At 38.4% G+C, this 10,357-nt stretch overlaps 1 protein-coding gene and 2 non-coding genes across 4 annotated transcripts; all 3 read right to left on the bottom strand.

The window, feature by feature from the left end:
* Nucleotides 1-1,203: 1,203 nt before the first annotated feature.
* On the bottom strand, nucleotides 1,204-9,169 carry zgc:193801 (uncharacterized protein LOC564476 homolog). Of its 2 annotated transcripts, none has more exons than XM_046868658.1 (8): nucleotides 9,013-9,169; nucleotides 6,881-7,079; nucleotides 5,545-5,735; nucleotides 3,024-3,200; nucleotides 2,777-2,935; nucleotides 2,463-2,588; nucleotides 2,239-2,331; nucleotides 1,204-2,131 (listed from the first exon to the last, which is right to left on the bottom strand). In XM_046868658.1, exons 1-8 carry the CDS (start codon nucleotides 9,025-9,027, stop codon nucleotides 1,709-1,711), a joined length of 1,383 nt encoding a protein of 460 aa, XP_046724614.1. In that variant the 5' UTR covers nucleotides 9,028-9,169; the 3' UTR covers nucleotides 1,204-1,708. The 2 variants fall into 2 exon arrangements, with proteins under 2 accessions (XP_046724614.1, XP_046724615.1); XM_046868659.1 differs by having other exon boundaries at nucleotides 8,982-9,156.
* A 222-nt stretch (nucleotides 9,170-9,391) lies between these two features.
* Nucleotides 9,392-9,463, bottom strand: trnac-gca. The gene has a single exon. It is a non-coding gene; the product is annotated as a tRNA-Cys (tRNA).
* Nucleotides 9,464-9,666: 203 nt separating this feature from the next.
* On the bottom strand, nucleotides 9,667-9,738 carry trnaa-ugc. Its single transcript has one exon. It is a non-coding gene; the product is annotated as a tRNA-Ala (tRNA).
* Between the last annotated feature and the right edge of the window lie 619 nt (nucleotides 9,739-10,357).

Raw genomic sequence — 10,357 nt, 5'->3', positions numbered from 1 at the left:
GATTACCTCTGGAGCTATCTGTTTAAAGAAACTAGTAGGCAAGGGATCGAGAATACAGGTTGGTGATTTTGATGAGGAGATTAATGAAATTAAGTCACTCTCATGAATAGTAGTGAAGCTTTGTAATTGATTGTCTGCTATAATGACACTGCTGTCTACAGGGTTACTTGTAAAATAATTTGGATTTATATTAACCGCCTGGATTTCTTGCCTGATGTTTTCAATTTTATTATTAAAAAAGTTCATGAAATCATTACTACCTATTGATGGTGTGCATGTTAGCGCAGTGCTTTTATTCCCTGTTAATTTTGCTACCGTGCTGAATAAAAATCTAGGATTATGCTTGTTATTTTCAAATGTCCTCCTTTTGACTCACTCCTGGACACACTCGAAGATGTTGAGATCAGGGCTCTGTGGGAGTCCTGTTGCAGAATAGATTTTGGATCAGATGCCTGGTATCACATGATGGATAAGTATCTACCTGTGTTTTTCAGCATTGAGGACACCATTAAACCTGACCAAATCTCCAACTCCATTTGCAGAAATGCAGTCCCAAACTTGCATGGAACTTGCCAGGGATTGCACCCGGGGTTTTCAAAATGCAAACCAAGTTCTCTGCAACCCCAAACTTAAAGGCAGCTGCCTGCTTTCTTGTAATTAATTTTTACACGTTCATTATTTGGGCGATTTCTGCATTTATTTATACACTTTTTTTTTTCCATAGTCTTCACTCTAAAGCAGTTATTATCCTTTGATAATGCTCTACTGGCTGCTTTTTAGGTTCTAAAGAAATTTGAGGTCATTTTTCCCTTCGTTTAACAAATTGTCTTTCACGCGAGAATGTAAAAAATGCGCAGGTTTACCTCAGCATGGAATTTTATAATTTTATTTAAATTATTTATGTTTTTGTCATGTTATTAGACAAATATTGATTCTGAACTGCTCCAGATAATGTAGGTGGCACAGTTGTGGTTGTAGAGTAGAGGATTGGACTCTTAACTGGGTTTTTTTTTTTGCTTTAGTAAAATAGTATTCACTCTCTATGTGAAATGCCTCTCTCTGTATTGCCACATGTTGTTATATTGCGTTTTTGTATAATATTGATGGTTTCTATAATTGAGGGTAAGTCCCCACTGAAGGCCCAGGTACCAAATGCACGGCCCGCCGCTGAATTTTATAACACAAAGGATGAGGACACTTTTGTAAGAACACAAAGCTGCGTTTAATTCAATTTGAAAACAATTTTCAGAAAATGTAAACAGCAGACATTTTAGATGCAAATATTGGATTACGGAATGAGGAAAAATATTGTGTTGTATAATGGCTTGATGTAAAACTGAATCAGTTGCACAGAGTTATACTATAACTATTTCCACTAGTTTATAGAACACAAACCCACAGTCATAGACAAAACTATTTGGGTTTATAAAATTCTCTATTTCAGCAACCATCATTTACAGACACATTAAAAAGCTAAACTTCAGTGTCAATTGGGCAGGTCTTTATGATTAAATAGGGGACAGAAAACAAAAGAGGCAAGTGTTCATATGGCTGACGGAGAAGAAAAATAAATACGGTAAATGTTGCATATACGGAAAAAAAAATTAGCTATCAGATGCGTTATGAGGAAAATGAATGTAGCCTTACTATCTAGAAATCAGAGAGACCAGTTGTGTCTGTGAAAGTTTTTTTTTTAAGTCTTGTTGTGTTAACTAACACGTGGGATTTTGTCTTCACTCGTCCCTCTACAATCCTCCTCTGAACATCGTTTCCTAGAAACCAAACAATCTTCTTGTTTAACCTCCAGGTCTTGGGTCACTGCCGTGTCTGATCTTGGGCTTTCCAGACTGGAAAGGGTGTCCTCCTGAGGCCTAAATTCCACAAGCTGCCCTCTTAGTTCAATCTGCTCTTCCTGGAGTGGAACCGCTATGATCTCTAGTTCTGGTACTTCACCTACTACATTACCCTGCACCTCCACCTGGTCCTGTGATTGGTCACCACCAGAATGGAGCTCTAGCGTTTCTGTGTGGCCATTGAGTGAAACACTGCTTGCTTGGGAGAGGATTTCCTGCCTCAGTGAAGCCAGTTGGGCCTGTAGTAGCTCTTTGTGCTGGGTCTGAAGACTGTCCATCTACAACGGAGCATCAATTCAGAGTCTATATTTAGCTGATGATTTTGAGAGTTAGTGTACGCTGCATACATTTACCAAAACTGATTGCTGGTTTATCTTTTGCTCACCAGTTTGGCCAGTCTCTGCTGGCTGTGGTCTGGACAGCGGTACAACTGCAGCTCCTCGAACATCTTCACGTTTGACTGAACAAGACTTGCGATCTTAAAAAGACATGACAGAAGACAGTTAAAATAAAAAAAAAAAAAAAAACTTGCGCTCCCTTTGAACAAATGCTACCAACTGGAACAAGAAAGAAAAGTGAAAAAGTTGAGACCTCATCACTCAAACACACCTGTTCTTTGAGTTGCCTAATTTCAGAGCGTAGACTCTTTTCAACACCTTCTTTCTCTTGACGTAATATTTCCATTTGCTCGCTTAGCTCCAGGAGATGTTTCTGCAGGTCCAAACTCTCCTCACTCTAAAAACATCATGGCATGAGTATAGTGGTCAATAAATCGGCAGACTGTTGACATTAAGGCACTCTGAACTAAAAAAATAATAACATGGCAACACATGAAATGTGGCTCAATTAAACCCTAAACAAAAACACAAACATAATAAACACGTGTGCATGGTTAAATTGCTCAGTGAGGAAGCATGATGAACCTGTTCAGTAATGATGCCTGTTGCTTCATCATAGATCAAGTTGCCTGTGTTTCCATCAGGGTCCATTAAAACCAGAGTCTGGGTACGTGCTGAAGCATGCTGGGAAGAGCCCACCTCTTCTTCAGCACCCAGTGGCATGCCATTACTTTCACCGTCTTCCTTCACAACACAGAAAGCAGAGGCAACGTCACATATCAGGGGGAGAAGAGAAAAAAAAAAAAAAACGTGTTTAAAACACAAACACTACCTTCGACTCAACGGTGAGTAACGTGGTGGTCTCAGTGGTCGAGCTAGTGGTGAGGACTGGTGGTGTGATGACAGAACTGACAGCAGTGCCATCACCTCCAGAACTCACAGCTAGCCCACTGTATGCTTTTGCATTAGCTTCCGGGTTGCCTTTATAGTACTGCCTGCAATTCACATCCTGAAGAAAGAAAGAACATCTGCTAGGTTACTGCTGGCTTCTTATACATTATGTGCCATTTTTGTTCCATTAATATGTCCGAGTACAACCCATCTGTTATCTATCAACACCACAGTGTTGCTAAATTCTTCAATTCTTTAACGTACCGGATGATTAACATAACTACGGGGCCAATGTGCCACATAATCTTACCCTGTATATATGTACTATTTATCGAATAATCATTCATAATTAATAAAGAAAGAAAAAAACAGGGACTCCAGTGTTTGTAACGGCCAGAGAAAAGGCGTTGTCAAACTCTTTTCACGTTTCTGTTTGCTGCATGTTTGCATTACGAACATCAAGTGACTGAGGTGCTTCATGGCGTAAAAACCCAATCATAATGTAATTTATAGAATGCGCTTCTGAATCCCACTGTCTGAGCAGCAATCTGGTTTGCAGAATGGCTTGTATTCAACAAAAGAATGAGCTTGTTAGACCATCTTTTTGAAGACCAGGAAACATGCAGGCATGAAACTGACAAAACTGAGGTGTTCAGGAACAAATTATACACCGAGTATTTGTCAAAAGCATGAATGTGATAAATTTGTTCAAATCATTTGTGTATATAAATGCACTTAACTAACAATCTAGCTCGACACATGTTGCAACATTATGCTATTAGAGTTTGTTTTACATTTCCCAGAAACTATAACACCGTGGTTTCAAACTCAGTAATAGAGGAGGCCAAAATTAAATACTCTTTCTATGTAAAGGGCCAAACACTCAACATTTAATGAATAACAAGCGGTAAAATAAAGTAAAGAAAAAAATAAAATCCAACAAAGTATTCACAGCACATTTTCCCCACATTTTATTTTACAGCCTTATTCCAAAATGGATTAAATTATTTATTTTCCCAAAATTCTACAAACAATATCGCATAATGACAAAGAAGTTTGTTTGAAGGTTTTGCAATTTTTTAAAAAAGGAAAAAAAAGAAAATCACATGTACATAAGTATTCACAGCATTTGCTACGACACTCGAAATTGAGCTCAGCTGTTTGTACAATGACAACTTGGTCTTTGTACAACACATGCAGTTCTCTGACCTTTGAGACAGGATTGTATCAAGGCACAGATCTGGAGAAGGGTACAGAAAAGTTTCTGCAGCATTGAAGGTCACAATGAGCACAGTGGCCTCCATCATCTGTAAATGGAAGAAGTTTGGAACCACCAGGACTCTTTCTGGAGCGAGCTGCCTGGCCAAACTGAGTGATCGGGGAGAAGGGCCTTAGTCAGGGAGGTGACCATGAACCTGATGGTCACTCTAAAAGCAATTTTCTTTTAAGAAAAGAAAACCTTCCAGAAGAACAACCATCTCTGCATTAATCCACCAATCAGGCCTGTATGGTAAAGCGGCCAGACGGAAGTCACTCCTTAGTAAGTCACATGGCAGCCTGCCTGGAGTTGCCAAAAGGTACCTGAAGGACTCTCAGACCATGGAAAAAAATTCTTGTACTCTTTGGACTGAATGCCAAGCATCATGTCTGGGGAAAGACCGCTCATTACCTGGCCAATCCCATCCTGAAAGTGAAGCATGGTGGTGGCAGTATTATGCTCTGGGGATGGTTTTCAGCAGCAGGAACTGGGAGACTGGTCAGGATCGAGGGAAAGATGAATGCAGCAATGTATAGAGACACCCTGGATGAAAACCTGCTCCAAAGTGCTCTGGACCTCAGACTGGGGTGACTGTTCATCTTCCAACAAGACAACGACCCCAAGCACACAGCTAAGATAACAAAAAAGTGGCTACAGGATGACTCTGTGAATGTTCTTGAGTTTCCAAGCCAGGGTCTAGACTTGAACCTGATCTAATTCGATCCCTGTGTGTGCGCTTTTGCTTGTCCTCATAACAGAGGAAAGTTGCTCGCACAGATTTGCATCTGTTTTAGGGATGAAGCATAGGAACTGTGCAGAGCCCAGAAAGTTATACGTCGCCAGTTATAAACAGACATAAGATAATATTGTGGGCCGGATCTTATTGAACGGTGAGCCAGAAGTGGACCGGGGGCTTCAAATTTGGTCTGCTATCACCTTTAAACTGTTTGCTGAATTGTGAAATTCTCAACCAGCATTATGTTTTATATTATACATATTTTACATTTAAACTGATTGCTTTTGCTGCTACAATTAAGTCCTGGTGACATTTATTTCATCGCAGTGATTGAGCCACTATTTATTAAGGAATGTAGCCTTTGCTGATGTGAAACCCCCTCATTTTTGCAACAGCCTCTAAACACAATTAAGCTCTTGTGTGTTTTGATGCTTTAAAATATTCACCAGCCCCGATCCCCAAGCCCACCTGTGTAACCTGGATTTGGAATGTGGTGTGTGGGTTTCTGAAGTGCGTCTTGTAGTGCTTCACCGCCTCGTCCCTCCTGTTAAAGCCGTTCCTACAGCGGTAGCAGTGCCAGTGTGCCCCTTTAAACCTCTTCTCTCCTTTAATGGTGCCCACGATCTCACAGTGGTTACAGCAACGCAACACCTTCAAGCCTACAGAGGGAGACAAACATGATTTACTGCAAAAAAATACAAAAACATTTCATTAAAAGAGTCATATTCATGGAAACTGCTTGTGAAACTGTGAGCCGATGTAGAGTATGTAGAAGGATTAAAATGTGATTTATGTTATTTTATATCATTAAAATAACATACTTTTTATTGTTCATGTTGTGTTTTTATGATGTTATTTGAAAACATATACATTCTGACCAGCACTTATTTCCCATAGAGAACTGGCTCATAATTAAATCTTATACCCAGTGGTAGATAAAGCATGTACTTCAGTTAAAGCAGAAATACACTATGTCAAATATCATTTCAGTAAAGTGCTCCCTTTAAACTTTTACTTAAATAAAAGTACAAAAGTATTTGCCTTCAAATGTATTTAAGTTTCCATTCCACTATGATTTATTATTGCTATAATGTTACTATTATCATTTTTGCCAGAAGACCTCAACTTATCTTATGTGAAAAGACTCTAATGTTACTTTTAGCACATTCATCTATTACTAGAATGATATTCATTAGTCAAACACTGATAGCTATTAAAATGATCACGAGCTCAAAATGTTCTTTTCAACTACCTAAAAAAATCACGGGTGTTGCGGCAAGTTCGAGTCAGGAGTTTCTTCCATCATTTATTCCTTTCAAAATGTTCTGATTGCTGTTGAACTAATGCTGAATTGTATGCTGGTGATAAGTGGATACCACCAAGAGACAACCAAAACAAGTTCAAAGCAGAGCAAATGCTCGACCCTGATTGGTGGTTTGCTGCGTGTTTGACCGTTTACGTTTGTATTCAATCATAAATTAACAGGATTACATAAATTAACAGGAGATACGCAAAAAAAAAAAATCTACTTGTCGCGTTTACTGCGTTATTGTCCACCACTGCTTAGACCTAATGAACGCAAAGCCTTTCGCAGCACATCTCATCCCTTATACCGAATGAGCTCCAGCAGATATCTGAGAAAACTCTACTACTGATCCAACTAAACTTTCTTTTCAGGTGTCAAATCATCTGCAAGTGGATTTTTAATTAAAGCATATAAAGACATTCAGATATCATTAATTGTATCGGATCATCCCAAAATTGGCTTTGCCACAAACCACTGCTTTCTTTTTTTATGTCTGACCGGCAAAGTCGATGCTCTTGTCAACGTGTTTGATCCGAAAGTGGGCAACTAGTATGACGGGGTCCTGGTAGGCCTCGGCTACTGTACACAGCGGACAGTGCATGTGCACTCCTTTCTCACGCCCAGCACACTTGTCATCCTGGCACAGTACGGGCACGTAGGAGTGTTCTGTAGCCCTTATTCGCACTGATGGGTGGGCCTGCAGAGGAAAATAAGAAAATATTATATGTTAAAGAAAAAAAATGTAGAGGAACATTAATTAAAGTTCATTAGTTCGCATCAGCATGAAAGTTTAACAATTTGATGCATCGACAAAAAAAAAAAAAAAAAAAAAAAGGCATCGGCTATAAGTTGTCATTTGTATCTTGATGTGTCGTTTTTTAACACATTTACATGAAAAAAACACCACTGATGCTACATGAGCATGATGCAACACTACCGAGACCACGCGATGTCCTGAGAGTCACATAGCATATAGATTATCATGGCAGAGGTAGAGCTGCATTTTACTGGTGACAGAACAAGAAAACAACATCTGGTTTTATCTTTTTCTTTGCACTATAAAGACCACGGTACTGCATTGAATTATATTAAAATCAGATCGCATATGTATCTTTAATGTATTATATCGTTGACCATCAACGGTGCATAGAAAATGCAATTTGTTAAGCAGCTTTACAGAAGTTTTTCCTTTTGGGAAAATGTACTTTAACTTCACTCAACTTCAAAATCAAATATCTTACTTTTTCTGCAAATTCAAATTTTTATTTATAACTGGCCAAGCACGCAGCAAGCCACCAATCAGAGTAGAGCACATGCTCTGTTTTAAATTGGTTTTGATTGCCGCTTGGTGGAATCTACTTGGATGGTATCAGGAGATACAGTTCAGCATCAGTTCAATTTTGAGGGTAAACAAATTAAGAAAGAATCTCTTGTGCAGGGAAGAGACCGAGGCGTGTCCTGAGAGTCACATAGACATATAGATTAACCTGGCAGAGGTAGAGCTGCATCTTGCTGGAGACGGAAAACTTACTGCGTTTCACAGTTTCATTCTCTTTTTATAGCATTTGTCTACTACAACAGTAACTTATCTGTTTTCAAACGTGATTTGCTGCGGCTTTACTACCTTCAAATGCTTGTTTTTAATGTTTGTGTGTAAATCAATAAACTAAAGTTTTCAAAACTGTGCGTAAATCAAAGATGGTTTAACTCAATATCTGACTTTTGCATTTTTTCAAAGTAAATTTTTATACATAAATGCCCTAAATTAGGATTCTATATAGTTATAATAGGCAAAACAGCTTATTTATATATACTTTTTTATGAAGAAAAAAGTCTGATCCTCTCAAACTATTTGTGCCATACTGAATTGCACAGCATCCTATTTTTTTTTCGCTGTATTGTATCAAATCAAAATCCGATTACACTGCATCTTAATAGGTAGCTGCTTCATAAGTATCTTAAATGTATCGTATAATTGGATCGAGAATCGAGATGCACATCGCAGCGGCCTCAGTTATGAAGGCATGCAATTTAGATCACTGTTACTGAATATACATGCACTCGAACACCCCCTTATGGTTCATGTGCGCACTACAACGTCCATAACAGATTAGTTACAAATTGTTGTTGGTTTTTTTTTTTTTTTTTTACATTTTATATTAATTACCAAGCATGTTAAAAACTCAAAAAATTGACACGTTTGATTCTTTCTAAAATAAAAACCTATTATTCAAATACAGGGTATGTCATTAGTATTTCGAGACTACTCTTGTTAACGGAGCTGTTCAACTTCCACATAATATACCCGGATTTTATTAAACTTTTTACATTTGTTTTTATTACTTCAAATAATTAAACTACGATGCACTCTGTGTTCAGGCGAGTACATACAACAGAGCCAGCCATTAAAATGCTCGTCTCAAATGTCTCTCCCCTGAACACAGAGTGCACTACATATCGCGTAGAAGGCGGTCATATATTACCCTATATAGTGCCTTTATATAGGGAACTAGGAGACATTGAGATTTACCTAGTTCTGCTAAGCTATACAAACTAGCCAGAGATTAAACATTAAGCCAAAAAGCTCAAAAATATTCACCCGTTAGGTTCATTTTTGAAGAAATACTCACGACAAACGCCGCCATAATGTGGTGCAATTGTAGAAACAAACACCAAACGTTGCCGTTTGCCGGAGTTTTCACTATTTTAGCCTGCAAAACATGTTGCAGCTCGGCGGCTTTGTGTTGTTCGTCAGAGGCTTGTGTACACGCACACGCGTTCCGCAAAAATCACGTGACGTTGTAAAAACTCAGCGCACTGTCAGTCCATTGGAGGACACAAAACCCGATTAGCAGGCGGATCGCTTAGTACGCTGTGCATGGGTTGCTCTGTTTTTATCCCAATCGAGTCACAATCGCTGTATGACTATATAAGAGTTTGCAATGCGCTTATTTGACATCAATGTGCGTTTTTCCTAGCCCAAATTCTAAAATACTACAACATGAAAAAAGGGGGCACCCGGATTTGAACCGGGGACCTCTTGATCTGCAGTCAAATGCTCTACCACTGAGCTATACCCCCAGACGACACAAGACCTATTATATGCTTCTATAAAGATAAGTCAAGTATGATTGACTGCTATTGTATTTTTTTATGACTATTTATTTTATTTTATTATTATTATTATTATTACTAATTATTTTCAGCCCTACTTTTATCACCCCTTGAATAAGTATATTGTTTTATATTTTTCATAACAAAAAAAAAATAAAATAAAATAGCTGTGGAGATGCCGGGGATTGAACCCGGGGCCTCATACATGCAAAGCATGCGCTCTACCACTGAGCTACATCCCCTACAATAATTTAGCTGGAAAAAAATATATTATATATATCTATATATATCAATACATTTATATCCATACGATGTAAATGTAAATCATAAGTAGTTGTAAATATTTTTTTCGCATATCTGCATCTTTTTTCGCGTATCTGTATTTTACTCATGTATTTCCACGTGGGGAGACTTTACTTTCAATATCTTACTTTTGTTACTAAGCTATATTTAGCGAAATCAGTCACTCCTTTATATTTATAAGTGAATAAAAAAAAAACATAACTGGTCAAAAACGCAACAGCCACCAATCAGAGTAGAGCGCGCGCTCTGTTTTAAACGTATTTTGATTGCCGCTTGGTAGTGACAGACAATTTAGGCGACATCTTTTACCGGTAATTTTCACGGTCGCGTCAATTACTTTTATCATGTGAAGGTCAATGTACCTGGTCGAGACTGAAGAGTGCGCACCCAACACCCGGAGAAGTTCCATCAAACATCAAAGGAGAACTGAATCCAAATTCAAATTATGGATATTTTACGTCTTGTGTTGTCTTACACTGTCTTGTGTTGTCTTTGCACCAGGTTGAACACGTTGTTTAATGTAGCACCAGGGTTCTGGAGGAACGTTGTTTCATTTCA

Source organism: Silurus meridionalis, chromosome 15, assembly GCF_014805685.1.
Source record: "Silurus meridionalis isolate SWU-2019-XX chromosome 15, ASM1480568v1, whole genome shotgun sequence".
Classification (NCBI taxonomy): domain Eukaryota; kingdom Metazoa; phylum Chordata; class Actinopteri; order Siluriformes; family Siluridae; genus Silurus; species Silurus meridionalis.
Note: the sequence above shows the minus strand (reverse complement) of the source record. Positions and strands in the feature narration are given on the sequence as shown.

Bases quoted from the DNA above. Each gene is read 5' to 3' on its own strand.
- zgc:193801 (XM_046868658.1), bottom strand. The intron at 2,936-3,023 runs GTAGTGTTTGTG...TGTGTTGTGAAG, and splicing joins TACTCACCGTTGAGTCGAAG to GAAGACGGTGAAAGTAATGG. The intron at 2,589-2,776 runs GTTCATCATGCT...TGATGTTTTTAG, and splicing joins CAGGCATCATTACTGAACAG to AGTGAGGAGAGTTTGGACCT.